Source organism: Heterodontus francisci, chromosome 13 (genome assembly GCF_036365525.1).
Source record: "Heterodontus francisci isolate sHetFra1 chromosome 13, sHetFra1.hap1, whole genome shotgun sequence".
NCBI lineage: Eukaryota > Metazoa > Chordata > Chondrichthyes > Heterodontiformes > Heterodontidae > Heterodontus > Heterodontus francisci.
Genome location: NC_090383.1, coordinates 35,628,766 through 35,647,415, shown reverse-complemented (window position 1 = coordinate 35,647,415; position 18,650 = coordinate 35,628,766). Strand labels below are relative to the sequence as shown.

Below are 18,650 nucleotides of genomic sequence, written 5' to 3'. Positions count from 1 at the left end.
CGCGTATCCATTGTCTCTCGAGATAAGGAGGCCCAAAAGAAAAGAAACATATCCAATTGCAGTTTGAAAATTTAATATGGAATCTGCTTCCACCACCATTCATGTAGCACATTCCAGATCTAAGCAATCTTTTGTGTTCAGAAATTTCTCATTTCCCCTCCACTTTTCTTTGCAAATTACCTTAAATCTATGACTTCTGATTACCAATTCAGTTGCCAAATGCAACAGCGTCTCTTTTTTGCTCCATCAAAACTCAATTTTCAATACCTTTGTTAGGTCACCCCTTAACCGTCTCTGCTCAGAGAACAATCCCACTTTCTCCAATCTCACCTTATAACTGAAGTCCTTCAGCCTGATTAGTATCCTGCTAAACCTCCTCTGTACCCTCTCCTGCATCTTGACATCCATTCTAAAGTGTGTTGTTCAAATTTGTAAACCATAATGTTGCTGAGCTCTAACCAGAGATATGTAAAAGCTGAGCATGGTTTCCTTGTTTTTTTCTATCAATGTCCCTACTTACAATGCCAAGAATCCCATTTAACTTCTTAACTGACTTATCAACTTGCCCTGCCACCTTCAAAGATTTGCGAATATGCACCCATAGTTCCCTCTGCTCATGCCCCCCTTCAAAATAGTACTATTTAAATTATGCTGCCTCTCTCTGTTGTTCATGCCAATGTACATGACTTCACCCTTGTCCATATTTAATTTTATCTACCATGTGTCTATCCATTTCACCAGCTTGTCGGTCCTAAAGATTGCTACTATCCTTCTCACTATTTCCTATGTTGCCAAGTTTGGTATCATCCACAACTTTGAAATTATACTCCAAGTCCAGACCATTTATAACACACTGCCTAAAGAGGTGGTAGAGGCAGGAACCCTCACAACATTTGAGAACTATTTGGATGAGCACTTGAAACGCCATAGCATATAAAGCTACGGGCCAAGTGCTGGAAAATGGGATTAGAATAAATAGGTGCTCGATGGTCAGCACAGACACGATGGGCTGAAGGGCCCATTTCTGTGCTGTATAACTCTATGACTCGATGTATAAGGAAAGCAACAATCCTAATTCAGACCATACTTCTCTCTAGTCAAAAAAAAACTTACCACTACTCCCTGCATCCTTTGCTTTAGCTAATTACGTAGCCCAAGTTGCCACAGTTCTTTTAATCCCATGTGCTTCTATTTTCCAATAAGGCTGTTATGTAGTACCTATCAAATGTCTTTTGAACATGCCTATATACACAACAGCTACTACTCTACCTTCATCAACCCTCCCTGTCACTTCCAAGAAATCAGGCTAGTCAGACACTATTTGCCTTAAACAAATCCCTTCTGATTGGTCCTCATTAACCCATGCTTCTCCAAATGAGAATTAATTTTGTGCTTGACAATGATTTCTACTAGTTTTATTAACACTGACATTAGAATGACTGAACTGTAGTTTATTCCTCCCCTTACACTCCTATTTAAAAAATGCTGGGGGCTATGTCGAAACATAAGAATGCACGAACATTAAAGAACAGGAGCAGTCAGTCATTCAGCCCCTCAAGCCTGCTCCGCTATTTAAGATAATGATTGATCTTCGATCTCAATTCCACTTTCCCACCCGATTCCCATATCCCTCAATTCCCTTAGTATCAAGGAATCTATTGATCTGTGTTTTGGTTATACTCAACGACTGAACATCCACAGCCCTCAAGGGTAGAGAATTCCAGAGATTCATAACCCTTTGATCGAAGAAATTTCTCATCTGAGTCTGAAATGGCCATCTTCTTATTTCAACGCTATGCTCCCTAGTTCTATACTCTCCAGCCAGGGAAAACAGCCTCTGTGTCTACCCTGCCAAGCCCCCTCAGAATCTTGTATGTTTCAATGAGATCACTTCTCATTCTTCTAAACTCCAGTCTCTCCTCATGAACAATCCTCTCATCCCAGGAATCAATCTAGTTCATGAGAAATTACTTTGGATTAGGCGACGACAGTGTCCAGGTGCAGTAAGACCTGGACAACATCCAGGCTTGGGCTGTTCAGTGGCAAGATACATTTGCGCCACACTAGTGGCGGGCAATGACAATCTCAAACTAGAGAGAATCCAACCAACCTCCCCTTGATGTTTAATGGCATTAACATTGCTGAATTTCCCAATATCAACATCCTGGGGGTTACCATTGGCCAGAAACTGATATGGCCACATAAATATTGTGGTTACAAGAGCAGGTCAGAGGCTGGGAATTCTGCAGCGAGTAACTCAGCTGTCTCCCCAGTGCCTGTCCACCATCTACAAGGCACAAGTCAAGGGTGTGAAGGAATACTCTCTGCTTGTCTGGATAGGTGCAGCTACAACAACACTCAAGAAGCTCGGCACCATCCAGGACAAAGCAGCCCACTTGACTGGCACCCCAGACACTGACGCACAGTGGCAGCTGTGTGCACCATCTACAAGATGCACTGCAGCAACTCACCAAGGCTCCTTGGACAGCACCTTCCAAACCTCTACTACCTAGAAAGACAAGGGCAGCAGATGCATGGGTGGCGCAGTGGTTAGCACCGCAGCCTCACAGCTCCAGGGATCCGGGCTCGATTCTGGGTACTGCCTGTGCGGAGTTTGCAAGTTCTCCCTGTGTCTGCGTGGGTTTTCGCCGGGTGCTCCGGTTTCCTCCCACATCCAAAGACTTGCAGGTGATAGGTAAATTGGCTGTTGTAAATTGCCCCTAGTGTAGGGAGGTGATAGGGAATATGGGATTACTGTAGGGTTAGTATAAATGGGTGGTTGTTGGTCGGCACAGACTTGGTGGGCCGAAGGGCCTGTTTCAGTGCTTTCTTTCTTTCTTTCTTTTGGGCCTCCTTATCTCGAGAGACAATGGATACGGGGAGCTGTATCTCTAAATAAATAAATAAACCACCACCTGCAAGTTCCCCTCCAAGCCACACACCATCCTGACTTGGAACTATATCTCCATTCCTTTACGGTCACTGGGTCAAAATCCTGGAACTCCCTTCCCACCACACTGTTGGTGTACCTACACCAAGCACTGCAGTGGTTCAAGAAGGCAGCTCACCACCACCTTCTCAAGGGCAATTAGGAATGGGCAATAAATGCTGCCCGAGCCAGCAACGCCCACTTCCTATGAAGGAATAATAAAACAGCTCTGTGTTCATGAGTCTTCATAGAATCTTGCAGTACGGAAGTTCATCATGCCTGTGCCAGCTCTTTGAAAGAGTGATCCAATTAGTTTCACTCCGCCCTATCTTTTCCCATGGCCCTGCAAATATTTCTTTTCTCCCAGTATTCATCCAATTCCCTTTTGATCGTTAGTTATTGAATCTGCTTCTACCACTTTTTCTGGCTCTGGATTCCAGATCAACTTGCTGTGTTAAAAAAAATTTCACCTCCTACTGGTTCTTTTGCCAAATATTTTAAATGTGTGTACTCTGATTAATGATTCTCCCACCAGTGGAAACAGTAATAAAATCTGGGGCTGTTACTGCAGCAACTGTGCAAAGTAACGTTCGGTCACTATTATTGGGTTAATCAGAGAGAAAAATCTTGCATTTCTGTGGTACCTTTCAGAGCTTCTATCTTCGCCCTTGCTTTCCTCAGCAATCAAGTATGCATCCCATCTGGACTGGGCAAGTTGTTTGCGTGCGTGAGATGGAGTTTCTTTTTTTTTAAAGACAGTCCTTGATTTGAAATGGAAACTGAAGGCTTCCAGGACCTGGGAGTCAAACCCAGGTTAGACAACTAAACAGTCCTGTGACTAAAGGCCGGCTACCCGACCCGAACCCAGCATGTCAGGTTCAGGTCAGGTCAGGTCGGATCAGATCGGGTCTCACTTCCAGGTCCGGCATTCGGATTCGGGTTCAGGTCGGGCCAGGCCGGGTCATACACGCTCTATCACTACCTCCAGTAAGCTCTTGGTATACTTTTTGGACTTGAAAGGTGGTTTTCTTACAGTTATTTTAAGCTTGTGCAGATAAGCAATGAAGTGAAAACCGGAAGGTAGGTTAACTGATGGTCGGGTCAGGCATGGGAAAAAACGAAAGAAGCAGGCCGCGTCGGGCTCGGGGTTGGATGCGGTTCTGTCGGGCTTGGGTCAGGTTTCATTTGCAGACCCGAGCCGGCCTTTACCTGTGACTGATGAAAACCAAACAGTTTTTTTTAAAACCACATGTGTGACTGGGGGCTTAGGTTTTTAAGTTTGACCAGAGAGCTTTTGAGAGTTGAGAAGAACACGGCAGTGGATGGAAAAATCAACCAATTATTGTTTAAAGAGGCAGGCTGAGAGCTGCAGGTTTTTGTGCTTCTAGGGAGGCTGCTTGGAATTGAAGCAATTGTTTTGACTACAGGTAGAGGAGCCTGGACTGAGAGGGCTGACCATTGATGAATATCATACAGCAGTTGTCTTTAGTGACAGAAAAGTTAGCAACGGAACCAGGCCATCAGGATGATAGTGGGCAAGGCAGAAGTTGTTCACGAGGCAACAAAACCAAACCGTTAAAGGGAAGACGGCAGCGCTGGTTATCAACAGGACCTCATTACTTCCATATTTGTATCCTGGAGAACAGAACTTGAGAAACTACCTGAGGAAGATCCTGATTTTATTCTACTGTGGAACTCTAGCCTGTTCAGAAGACTAGTAAGGACTACCTTTGTTGCACCTGATTGTTAATGTGTAACCTTAAAGATATCTACATCAATCGTACTTAAACTATTAGTTTATTTTAAATTTATGTTGCCTTTGGTTTGGGTGTTTTAGTAAAATTCATAAAAGTGAAATCTTGTCCATTTGGTTTTTTGTTGCCGAAATTGAGGTCAGTTGGTGGATTTTATTTTTTTAAATTTATTGGCAGCCTCCACAGGAATCATAACAGCATGAAGCCAATCTCTTTAGCATTTGCGTTTTCTATCTATTTTTATCCTATTGCTTTGTCATCTTCAAGGGCATGGAAACCCCAAAGTCTACCTCTTCACTATAAACCACCTCGTTGGACCTCCTATTTCTATCAGTCTCACCTCAAATGTCACTTGTGAAAAGCTCATTAAATTAGTCATCTCCAAATTGCCACTCTCACCTAATGCTTCACATCTCAGTCCTCACTCCAATTTCCTATTAGTTCTCATCAGATTCATCTCTACGAATGCCAACTGCTCCCTTGAACCCCTCCTGCCCAACTCAAGAGCACTCAACTATTGCCCCTTGGCATGAAGAAAACCAGCAGTAAAGCGCTCCTCCTTCGCTGGCATAAATCTCAAGCTTCAAAACTACCACTCACTCACTAAAAGGCCGCCTTCAGCACCTCCCTCTTCTACAACGGCTGTCCCTTCAACTTCCCCCTTCAGTGATCTTGGACTTTCTAACATAACCCAACTCTCCCATTATTCCTTGTTCAAGTCCTTCAGTCAAGTATCTGTCCTGCTCACAGCACAAGTTCCTAATATTTTGTCCAATTGCAATAGTGGCATTTTCCTTTCCTTGTCCTCCTCGACACAGTTGACCACTCAATCATCTTCAATAGTCCACAGCCAATAACACTGCCCTGTCACTTTCATTCCTATTTATCCCAATATTACCAGTACATCTCATGCAATGGCTTCTAGACCCAAGACTGCAGCTGCCCTGTGTGTCAGCCGTAGTTCAGTAGGTGGCACTCTCGCCTCTGAGTCAGAAGGTTCAAGTCCCAACCCTGGACTTGAGCACAAAAATCAAAGCTGACTCTAGTGCAGTACTGAGTAGTGCACCGAGGCCTGCTCTGCCTCAGATGGGCGTAAAAGATCCCAAGGTACTATTTTGAAGAGCAGGGAATTTATTCCCAGTCAAATTTCTATCCCTCAATCAACATCACAAAAACAGATTATTTGGTCATTATCACATTGTTGTTTGTTGGAGTTTGCTGCACGCAAATTGGTTGCCATGTTTCCTACATTACCAACAGTGGCTACACTTCAAAAGTACTTTATTGGCTTTCAAGCACTTTGGGACATTCTGTGGTCATGAGAAACGGTATATAATCGAAGACATTTTTCTACTCCTACTTCATCCTCGCAGTGAAATCATTCACAAGCATGAGGTCGGCTTTAATACATACAACAATAGCCAACTTCTCTCAGCTACATGCCACTGTGGTTCTATCCGACTGCCTGCCCGGCAAAGTCTTGGATGAACCCAGCAACAGCAAGACTGAAGCAATCCTTTCAGCCATCAAAGGTTTAGCACCTTATCCTCCAGCTCCATAGTTCATAGTACTTCTGTTTGCTCACCCAGGCTGAACAAAACAGTTACCAACCTCTGTGTTCCACAAGACCCTAAACTGAGCTTCAAATCTTAAGAATCTGCTTGCCCCCCCCTGCCCCACTCATTCACCTCTAGCTTTCTGAATTTCCTTCTACTCTGCCATGGTGGACAGCCTTCAGTGATCACAACCCAACAAACAAATCCCTTCCAAAAATCCCATCACCTAAGCATCTCTCTCCATTTTCAAAACATTAATATCTACCACTTCACTGTGCTTTATTATCTCCCCTAACATTCTTTCCAAATTTTGCTCAATATCCAGTTCCTCAGCTTCGGATATTTCACTGCTATAAAGGTGCTATACAAGCTATTGACATCTTAGTGAAAATGGTGAAGTTACGCCCATCATTTACGAAAGCATACCACTCTGATCTGTCGAGGGACAGGTGCAGAGATTGCTGCGGTTCTATCATTTATAAGCACCAAATACTACCACATTCTTTAATCTCTGCTTTCCAGATCAGAACCACTAAACACAGCCAATTACTGTGCAACATGGTTGGCTTATTTTCCAGAGTTTAAGCATTGCTCTTACTTTCTGTCACACGCAAGATGTCACAGTTTAACATATCCTCTGACTCACTGAGCAATTCCATAGGAAAACTGTTAGTTTAATGCACATTACCATTATTCATTGTAAACTGAAAATTCAAGTTTTTTTTAAAAAGACACTTGTTGATGGTTCCAAAATGTACTGTGTTAAACACTGAGCTGTAGCTAATTTGCATTTCTCATGTCCAACAGGAAGGTTAGCAGAGCCAAGTTGCTATGCATGAAATAGCATTTAAAAATCACACTGAAAAGGTAGACCAATTCCCACACACTCTGGCATTCTCTTCTAGTGACTTATCAATTCCCTCAAATCCAAAGATGCACACACACAGAAATGATCACAAGATAATTAAAGCAAAGGAAAGCTATTCGGCCCATCTTAGTTCATCCATTTAGTGAGAATTGCCCCTAGTGTAGGTAGGTGGTAGGAGAATTGAGAGATGGTGGGGATGTGAGAGGGAAAATGGGATTAATGTAGGATTAGTATAAATGGGTGGTTGTTGGTCGGCGCAGACTCGGTGGGCCGAAGGGCCTGTTTTGGTGCTGGATCTCTCTGTGACTCTATGAGAACCGAATGCCTACCCCCCAATTGCAGCATCCAATTGTTCCTTACAGGATTCCAGAGGTCTTTCTTCCATTTTAGAATAGAATCATAGAATGTTTACAGCACAGGAGGCCATTCGGCCTGTCGTGCCCATGCTGGCTCTCTGCAGGAACAATTCACCTAGCCCCATTGCTCTGCCTTTCCCCAGTAGCCCTGTAAATCTTTTCTCTTCAGATAATTATCCAGTTCTCTTTTGAAGGCCTCGATTGAATGTGCCTCCATCACACTCTCAGACAGTGCGTTCCAGACCCTAACCAATCGCTGCGTAAAACAGTTTGTCATGTCGCTGTTGCATCGTTTGCCAATCACCTTAAATTAGTGCCCTCTGGTTCTGGATTCTTTGGCCGACGGGAACAGATTCTCCCTATCTACTCTGTCCAGACCCCTCATGATTTTGAGCACTTCTATCAAATCTCCTCTTAATCTTCCCTTCTCCAAGGAGAACAGACCCAAACTATCCAACATAACCGAAGTTCCTCATCCCTGGAATCATTCTCGTGAACCTTTTCTGCACCCTCTCTTAACATCCTTCAGGTAGCTTGGTACCAGAACTGGACACATTTCATCTTGATGTTTATTCCACCTGTAGATCAATGTGTGGAGTAGAATTCCCTATCAGTCTTAAAAATGCCTTTTACTAGCTTGAACTTAGTTCTACCTCCCCAGTTTAATTTAAAATAATATAGGTTAACTTTGTCTAAAACCTTAACCTTATGTGCCTCCTACAGACTAAGAGCCCATAACTCAGTTCCCAAAACTGTGGGTCAGCTTCATGCTCTTCCTTGTCTCCAGTACTTGAATATCTCCCTTGTTTCTTCGCAACCAGAGAGGGATATCATACTTGAGGCCCTATCTGACCAGTGCATTGCACAATATATGACCTTCTTCTTTGGCCTCCTTGTCTCGAGAAACAATGGGTAAGCGCCTAGAGGTGGTCAGTGGTTTGTGAAGCTGTGCCTGGTGTGGCTATAAAGGCCAATTCTAGAGTGACAGACTCTTCCACAGGTAGTGCAGATAAAATTGGTTGTCGGGGCTGTTGCACAGTTGGCTCTCTCCTGGCGCTTCTGTCTTTTTTCCTGCCAACTGCTAAGTCTCTTCGACACGCCTCTTTAGCCCCGCCTTTATGGCTGTCCGCCAGCTCTGGCGATCGCTGGCAACTGACTCCCACGACTTGTGGTCAATGTCACAGGACTTCATGTCGCGTTTGCAGATGTCTTTAAAGCGGAGATATGGACGGCTGGTGGGTCTGATACCAGTGACGAGCTCGCTGTACAATGCGTCCTTGGGGATCCTGCCATCTTCCATGCGGCTCACATGGCCAAGCCATCTCAAGCACCGCTGGCTCAGTAGGGTGTATAAGCTGGGGATGTTGGCCGCGTCGAGGACTTCTATGTTGGAGACACGGTCCTGCCACCTGATGCCAAGGAATCTCTGGAGGCAGCGAACATGGAATGAGTTGAGACGTCGCTTTTGGCTGACATACGTTGTCCAGGCCTCGCTGCCGTAGAGCAAGGTACTGAGGACACAGGCTTGAAACACTCGGACTTTTGTGTTCCGTGTCAGTGTGTCATTTTCCCACACTCTCTTGGCCAGTCTAGACGTAGCAGCTGACGCCTTTCCCATGCGCTTGTTGATTTCTGCATCGAGAGACAGGTTACTGGTGATAGTTGAGCCTAGGTAGGTGAACTCTTGAACCACATCCAGAGCGTGGTGGATGGAGCATTTCTGACATCCTGTCCCATGATGTTCGTTTTCTTGAGGCTGATGGTTAGGCCAGATTCGTTGCAGGCAGCCGCAATCCTGTCGATGGGTCTCTGCAGACACTCCTTTGTGTGGGATGTTAATGCAGCATCGTCAGCAAAGAGGAGTTCCTTGATGAGGATCTTCCATACTTTGGTCTTCGCTCTAAGACGGGCAAAGTTGAACAACCTGCCATTTGATCTTGTGTGGAGGAAAATTCCTTCTTCTGAAGACTTGAACGCATGTGAGAGCAGCAGGGAGATGATGATCCCAAACAGCCCTATTTCATGCCACTCAGGATAGGAAAGGGGTCTGATGAGGCACCGCTATGCTGAATTGTGCCTTTCATATTGTCATGGAATGAGATGATAGCTTTGGTGGACATCCGATCTTTGCTAGTAGTCTGAAGGGACCACGTCTGCTGACGAGGTCAACGGCTTTGGTGAGATCTACGAAAGCAACGTAGAGGGGCATCTGTTGTTCGCGGCATTTCTCCTGCAGCTGGCGAAGGGAGAACAGCATGTCAAAGGTGGATCTCTGCTCGAAAGTCTCACTGTGCCTCAGGTTAGACAGGCTCAGCCAGCTTCTGCAGTCTGTTTAAAAACGACTCGAGCGAAGACTTTCCCCACTATGCTGAGCAGGGAGATTCCACGGTAGTTTTTGCAGTCACCGCGGTCACGCTTGTTCTTAAAGGGTTATATATTGGCATTGCGCATGTCCTGTGGTACTGCTCCCTCATCCTCGCACAGGCAAAGGAATGCTGAGAGTATAGCAAGCTTGGCACTCTTGATTATTTCGGGGTAATACAGTCCTTTCCAGAGGCTTTTCCACTGAAGGCAGTGGTGCTGCACTTTACAACTGCCTACCATAGCTGGTAACAGGCTGAACAGCTGACTGAAGTCTCCATCAGGTGTTCACACAATGGTTAACGACTACAAAAAGGCAGTCGAGTCTTTGGGCAGCTTCAATCAGCTGATAGGTTTAATGTTACATCAAGTCAACTTCTGCTACAATGCGTTGGTTCTATGTCTCGGTTTGTATTGCAAAGTGAGATGTTGACTGATGCAGCCATGACAAAAAAGCTTTTAAAAGGTCAGTGCTAAACTGCCCAAAATAGTTAGTGCGTTTAATACATTTTAAGTGCTGCCTTTGTAATTGACGCCTATGGCAATGGAAATGTAGTGCCATTTGCTTAATATAGGTGGCAGTCTAGGAGAAGCGTGGACTGGTGGAGACTGTGCTGAGCACAAACAAGATCCCTCTCTTAAAGACAATAGGAAATAGGAACAACCCATTACATTACCAGGCGCTACAAAGTAATGCCAGCAAGGTTTGCTTTGGTCACTGACTGCCTTGTCATCAGCTATTGGAGGACTTAAGAGATAGAAACACTTCTTAATATGGGACAGAGTGGATTTTTTGAACAGTCATCCATGATGAACCAAAGTATGCAGGCTATGATAAAGATATTTTTCCTTTACGATAGATAAATTCAAAAACCTGCAAACGTTCGTAACTGCCAACACTTCCTCCATTTGAACCCATCTGCTGTTTTCCAAACCTGAAATTCCTTTCTTTAAAAAAATATTTTTTTTTAAAAACCTATTCAATTTCCTCCATTCTCCTGTACATTACTTACTCTGAAGGTTCAGACTTGAACCAAGTTTTGCAACTTCAAATGGAGTGAAACATTTCGAATATTTTGGGTGTTTTGCCAGTGACAAACATGCACTTCTGCTCCAAATCTTCAGGCAATAAGAAATTTGACTGTCAAATGTAATGGCATAGATACATTTTTCTCTGCAATTCTGGGGCATGTAAAATAGAACCTGTTCCCCATTCTCAGTTCTTTGGCCACATCAAGGCAACCAAGAAACTGGAGTACATAATCCTGGCAACACTCCAGTGCAGTACTGAGGGAGTGTTGCACTGTCTAAGATGCTGACTTTCAGTCAAGATGTTAAACTGAGACCCTGTCTGCCCCCTCAGGTGTAAAAGATATCATGGCACGATTTCAAGGAGTAGCAAGGGGGTTATTCTGTCATTATCACACGGCTGTTTGAGAGAGCTTGCTGTGCTTCCTACATTACAATGTCTACATTTCAGAACTACTTCATTGGCTGTAAAGCACTTCATAAGTCCTGATGTTATGAAAAGCACCACAGAAATGCAAGTTCTTTTAATTGAAGATACACACTATACAAAAAAGATCCTGTTAAGACACTCCTTCTTCACCTTTCTCATTAAGCATCTAAATGGTTAGGAGCCCAAGTTTTGCTCTATGCTCAGCAGAGCACATATCCAGACATCAGCAACAAAATTATCCAAACTCTCATTGGCAGATCTTCTCAAATCAATGAAGGAATAAAATCATAAAGCATCTCAATGTTGATTTACAACCTCCCACTTTTTTTAAGAAATAAAAAAGCGTTCTTTAGAAACAATTCAAACAACTAAACTAAAGACTATTCTGATTCCCTGGTAGACCGATGGATTTCAACCCATTCAGAAAGTGAAAGCAAAAGAAAAAAAGATACAAGATGTGGCTGATTAAAATGCCATATGTTTTCAGGAATTTCTTCCTTGCACTATAAACAGTGCAGCAACTAAAAAAAGTGGGTATAAAACCAAACAGTGGTAGATGGGGAGCAGCTGAAAAGGCCCCAGGATAATGCACAGAATAAAAACAGCCAAAAATAAAGCAAGAGAACAGTCAGGCCCATAATACACAAATCACTAGATTGTCCAGTCATGGACAGGTTTCTTTAACCTCCAACTCCCTGTAAATGTCATTGTTAAAATTACTTAATCACAACTTTTTTTTTAAAATAGGGAAACAAATAGAAAAATATGGCAGATGGCAAAATGTAGTATGCAAGGAGTGTTAAATCTAGCTTTGGGACAAATCCACTAGTAATCATCTAACTCAACCTCCTACAAAAAATAAATCAAAATACGTTTTCCGATCTGTCTTACAATTAAAAATTTATTGCATGATAGTTTTCCTTAACTGGATGCAGCATGAGGAAAAGGAGACAAACTGAAGCCTCGGATCAGCATTTTTGACAGTGCATCATTTAGAGAGGGGTGTCTATATCTATACACTTAAGAAACAAAGTCACTCTAGTAACTGGACAAAGCAATATTTATCACAATAGTCTTCATAAACTCAATCTATTTTGCCATCTTTCACTTTTAGCTATGACTCAGTGGTACCACTCTCTCCTCAGAGTCAGACAGTTGTGGGCCCAGAGACATGAGCACAAAATCTAGGCTGACATTTCAGTGCTCTACTGTCAGACGTGCTGTTTTTCAGATGAAAAGTTAAACCAAGACTCTGTTTGCCCTCTCAAGTGGATGTAAAACTTTCCCACAGCAGTATTTTGAAGAGGAGGGAGCTCTCCCCAATATCCTTGCCAATACTCAGCACTCAAACATAAAAGATTATCTGGTCACCATCACACTGTTGTTTCTAAGAGCTTGCTGTTTGCAAATTGGCTACCGCATTTCCTAGAGCACAGAACTATACTTCAAAAAAAAGTACTTTATTAGCTGAGAAGTGCTATGGGACATCCCAAGGTCCTGAAAGCCACAATATAAATGCAAGTCTCTCTTTTTTTATTAACCAGGCTGTTCAGTCAGCAGTGATGACTGACTGACAAATAGAAATTGGTGCTCAAACATTTCCTAATCAATAGTTTTATGTTTAATTAAATAAATGGGTAGAATCACAAGTTAAAATCCCCAAAATACTGGGAAATATCCCAGAATACCAAGCCTTAAAAACATAACTTGATTTACTCAGTCCCCTGGACCCAATGAATGGGATGGAATATAGAATGTGATCTTAAAATGTTATTAAACATCCCCAAGACCAGTATAATAAAAATCAGAAATAAAACTAGAAAATGCAGGAAATACTCAGCAGTTCTGACAGTATCTGTGTAAAGGGAAACAGTTACAGTTTCAGATCGATGACACTTAATTTCCAGCTTCTGTCATACATTAAAATCAGATCCGGACTTCAGTCACTTGTGATTATGCTGACGACCCAAGACCCATTGCACTCAATATAATTGAGTATCATGTGGGGCATAGAATATGCATCGGATCTGCTACCATCTGTTTTGCGCTCCCACCCATAACGAATTTCACCCTCACCTTTACTTTGCCCTCCTGTCTCCAGAATCATTTTGGCTTGAAGTGCAAGTGTGAACAAGGAAAAGCCACCGTTCATCCAGCCAACTTCTTCCAATAGACCATGCAAAAATTGCAACACCTAAATTGAACAGAGAAAATTGCTAGAAACAGAGCAGGCCAACCAACACCTGCTGTCAGACCAGTTCTTAAGAACTAGAAAATATAAACAATTAACAGAACTGGAAAAAAGGACGAGAAGAAGAATCAGATATTCCAATCATTAATAGTTAATTGGGTTAAATGTCCTTCAAACTGTTTACAAAAAGAAAGCAGGAGATGGCTAAATAATATACAATTATTTTAGACTTATTAGTTCTCCCTTCATGTACTGTCCTGCTCTCCTTGAAATCTGCCATCACCCCTCTTCTCAAAAAAAAAAACCACCCCTTGCCCCCACCGTCCTTCAAACTACCCCATCTTTAACATTTCTTTCCTCTCCAAAATCCTTGACTGTGTTGTCGCCTCCCAAATCTTTCCTGGAACTTCTGCCCCCTACCACAGTGGCAAAACAGCTCTCAATGTCACAAATGGCATCCTATGTGACTGTTACAAAGGTAAACTATCTCTCCTTGTCCTTCTTGACCTGTCTGCAACCTTTAACATAGTAAAATGTGACAATATGCTGCACAACAGTGCTATCAGACAAAACTTGACATTGAGCCATGTAAATAGATATTGGAAAAGATGACCTTTTGGTCAAAGAGGTGGCTTTTAGGAGGTACGTTAAAAGGAGAGAATTGCAGAGCCATGGCAGCTGAAGTCATGGCCACCAATGATGGAGCAGTGAAAATGGAGAGCGCAAGAGGCCAGAATTGGAGGAGTGCATACATCTCAGAAGACTGTTGGGCTTCAAAAGGCTAGAGCTGGGAGAGGCAAGGCCATGGAGAGATATGAGGACGAGCTCACATGTGCTCAGCTGTTGTTTCGCTACTGTGAAAACAAGTGTCCATGTAAACGTGGCAGATTCCACAGCAGCTGGAACTTCAGGATATGAAAAAATCCTTTGACAATTCTGTAGCATTGCAAAAGGACACCAGGTTGGGAGAGTAGCAAGGTGTGGGGGAAGTAAGGAATCATGGAGAAACAGCTGCAACCTGTGTCCAAAGCACACAGCATGCTAACAATGTAAAAGACTGCACCAACCAGCAGCCTCACCAGTTTAGTTTGGGTCAAATGTCAGAGTGCTTCAGAGAAAAACAGTAAAACTGAAAATACCATGAGTTTTGCAAATTCAAAAACGTGCAATTATCAGATCATCAATTATATGGTAACCAGAAGACACAGATTTAAGATGATTATTTTGTCAGAGGTGATATGAAGAAACATTTTTTTAATTGCTCAGCAAGTCAGTGTGATCTGGAATATACTGCCCAAAAGAGGCTGATGGAAGCAGATTCAATAGCAACCATACAAAACATAATTGGATAAATGCTTGAAGGGGAAAAATTTACGGTAAGAGGGAAAAGGCAGCAGAATGGGACTAATTGGACAGCTCTACCAAAAATTGGCTCAAACGATGGGCAAAATGGCCTCCTTCCGTGTTGGATCAAAGATTCTATCAGTAAGTAAAAGCAAGCAAGATACAGTCTTTGGGAACTCTTGCTGCTTTCCCCCAGTCCAACTGCTATTTTCACTCTGCAAATCCTTCAGCCTGTGCCAGTGAAGTAGTTGCTGTTATTCTAGCTAACATGGGAAGCTGCATACCCAATATGTTTCAAAAGATAAAAGCAAAATACAAAGGACTCAGTTTTATCCCCTTATCCCCTCTCTGATGCTGAATGTTCTGTAATCAAAGGACTCAGTTTTATCCCCTTATGCCCCCACCTCAATGAATTTCGCACTCGGCATGAGGTTGAGCTCTTCTTCCTTCGCCTCCCCCTTCGGGCTCACTTCTTTCACCAGATCAGCAGACCCATTCACCCGTTCTCCAGCATTCTCCCTCTGTCTGGACCTCTCCCTCTGGCCTCTTACCCGCTCTTGATCTTTTCACCGAAAACTGTCGGCGAGACATTGGTCATCTCAATTTCTCTGCCTCCCTTACTAACTCTAAACTGTCCCCCTCTGAACTTGCCACACTCCGTACTCTCAGGTCTAACCCCGACAAGGGTAGTGCTGTTGTTGTATGGCGTACCAACCTCTACCTTGTAGAGGCTCAGCGCCAACTCTCAGACACTTCTTCCTACTTCCCCCGGACCATGAACCCACCACCAAACATCAAGCCACTGTCCACAGGACTGTCACTGACCTCATCTCCTCTGGAGGCTTTCCCTCTACAGCTTCCAACCTCTCAGTCCCTCAACCCCGGACAGCCTGCCTTCGGACAAGTTGAGTGAGTGGGTAAATGCAGCGCAGATGCAGTATAATGTGGATAAATGTGAGGTTATCCACTTTGCTAGCAAAAATAGGAAGGCAGATTATCTGAATGGCTATAAAGTGAGAGAGGGGAATATGCAATGAGACCTGGGTGTTCTCGTACACAAGTCGCTGAAGGTAAGCATTCAGCTGCAACAGGCGGTAAAAAAGGCAAATGGTATGTTGGCCTTCATAGCGAGAGGATTCGAGTACAGGAGCAGGGATGTCTTGCTGCAATTTACAGGGCCTTGGTGAAGCCACACCTGGAATATTGTGTGCAGTTTTCGTCTCCTTATCTGAGGAAGGATGTTCTTGCTATAGAGGGAATGCAACAAAGGTTTACCAGATTGATTCTTGGGATGGCGGGACTGACGTATGAGGAGAGATTGAATCGGTTAGGATTATATTCGCTGGAGTTCAGAAGAGTGAGGGGGGTTCTCATAGAAACCTATAAAATTCTAACAGGACGTGACAGGGTAGATGCAGGAAGGAGACAGTGGGGGAGTCCAGAACCAGGGGCCATAGTCTAAGGATACAGGGTAAACCTTTCAGGACTGAGATGAGGAGAAATTACTTCACCCAGAGAGTGGTGAGCCTGTGCAATTTGCGAACAACAGAAAGCAGCTGAGGCCAAAACATTGTATGTTTTCAAGAAGGAGTTAGATATAGCTCTTGGGGCGAAACGGATCAAAGGATATGGGGGAAAATTGGGAACAGGTTACTGAGTTGGATGATCAGCCATGATCATAATGAATGGTAGAGCAGGATCGCAGGGCCAAATGGCCTACTCCTGCTCCTATTTTCTGTGTTTACCTCCTTTCCAAAATCCACAAACAGGACTGTCCTGGCAGATCCACTGTTTCAGCTTGTTCCTGCCCCACTTCCTATCTTGACTCTATCTTTTCTCCGCTAGTCCAGTCTCTTCCCACTTACATCTGTGACTCTTCTGACACCCTACATCATTTTGACAATTTCCAGTTTCCTGGCCCCAACCGCCTCCTCTTCACAATGGACGCCCAATCTCTCTATACCTCCATCCCCCACAGGATGGTCTGAAGGCTCTCCGCTTCTTCCTTGAGCAGAGGTCCAACCAGTGCCCATCCACCACCACTCTCCTCCGCCTGGCTGAACTTGTCTCACATTGAGCAATTTCTCCTTCAACTCTACTCACTTCCTTCAAGTAAAAGGTGTTGCTACAGGTACCCGCATGGGCCCTAGTCATGCCCGTCTTTTTGTGGGATATGTCGAACATTCCTTGTTCCAGTCCTACTCAGACCCCCTCCCCCAACTTTTTCCAGTACACTGATGACTGTATTGGTGCCATTTCCTGCTCCCACCCCAAACTGGAAATTTTTTTTATCAACTTTGCTTCTAATTTCCACCCTTCTCTCACTTTTACATGGTCCATCTCCCCGACAGTTCCCTTCCCTGACTTCTCTGTCTCCATCTCTGGGGATAGACGGTCCATTAATATTCATTACACCCACCGATACCCACAGCTACCTCAACTACACTTCTTCGCACCCTGCCTCCTGTAAGGACTCCATTCCATTCTCCCAGTTTTTGTGTCTCCAACACATCTGCTCTGATGATGCTACCTTCCACGACAGCGCTTCTGATATGTCTTCCTTTTTCCTCAGCCGAGGAGTCCCCCCCCCCCCCCCACTGTGGCTGACAGGGCCCTCAACCGTGTCCATCCCATTTCCCGCACCTCTACCCTCACCCCTAGAACCGCGACAGGGTTCCCCTTGTCCTCACTTTCCACCCCATCAGCCTCCATACCCAAAGGATCATCCTCCGCCATTTCCGCCACCTCCAGCATGAAGCCACTACCAAAGGCATCTTTCCCTCCCTTCCCGACACCATTCTGAAGGGATCGTTCCCTCCACACCCTGGTCCACTCCTCCATTACCCCCACCACCTCATCCCCTTTCCCATGGGACCTTCCCCTGCAAGCGCAGGAGGTGTAATACCTGCCCACTTACCTCCTCTCTCCTCACTATCCAAGGCCCTAAACACTCCTTTCAGGTGAAGCAGCGATTTACTTGTACTTTTCAATGTAGTATACTGTATTCGCTGCTCACAATGTGATCGCCTCAACATTGGGGAGACCAAACGGAGACTGGGTGACCGCTTTGCAGAACACCTCTGCTCAGTCTGAAAGCAGGACTCCGAGCCTCCGGTTGCTGGCCATTTCAACACCCCCCCCCCCCCCCCTCTCTCATGCTCACATCTCTGTCCTGGGATTGCTGCAGTGTTCCAGTGAACATTAACACAAGCTCGAGGAACAGCATCTCATTTACCGATCAGACACGCTATAGCCTGCTGGACTGAACATCGAGTTCAATGATTTCAAATCACGACAGGCCCCCCATTTTACTTTTATTTTTAGTTATTTTTTCTTTTATTTTTTGTGTTTATTTTATTTTAGTTTGTTTCTACTTAGCCTACCCAATTTTTTTTCCATGTTTGTGCTTGTGGCTGTTCAGTTTTCAGTCCATTAACACCCTATCTGTGCTAATGCTTTGTCTTTCAGCACACCATTAACATTTTGTTTGCCTTTGCTCCATGACCTTCTGGTCAGCTATTCTGTGACCTTATCCTATCAATACCTTCTCTTTTGTTATCTCTTGCCCCACCCCCGCTTTACTTGCTTAAAATCTTTTACATTTCTTATATCTGCCAGTTCTGAAGAAGGGTCACTGACCTGAAATGTTCCCTCGGCTTCTCTCTCCACAGATGCTGCCAGACCTGCTGAGTTTTTCCAGCACTTTCTGTTTTTATTTCATGTTTCAAAAGATGCTTCCCGTCAGTCAGACCTGGTTTTGTATCTTGCTTCAATCAAGCCAGCCAGTCATGTTGCTGTTTTCCTAAAAATTCTGCTTACTGCACGTGGTGCC

At 44.1% G+C, this 18,650-nt stretch overlaps 1 protein-coding gene across 8 annotated transcripts in view; it reads right to left on the bottom strand.

Moving 5' to 3' along the window:
* The window catches only part of senp6a (SUMO specific peptidase 6a), a 230,720-nt gene that overhangs the window by 187,123 nt on the left and 24,947 nt on the right, over positions 1-18,650 (bottom strand). For 7 of the 8 annotated variants that reach the window (XM_068044665.1, XM_068044661.1, XM_068044662.1 and 4 more), the window contains exon 2: positions 13,360-13,477. The exons of the other annotated variant lie outside the window; for it this stretch is intronic. In XM_068044665.1, coding sequence (XP_067900766.1) covers positions 13,360-13,435 — 76 coding nt within the window. In that variant the 5' untranslated portion in view covers positions 13,436-13,477. The remainder of the gene's footprint in view (positions 1-13,359; positions 13,478-18,650) is intronic. 8 annotated transcript variants of the gene reach the window in all.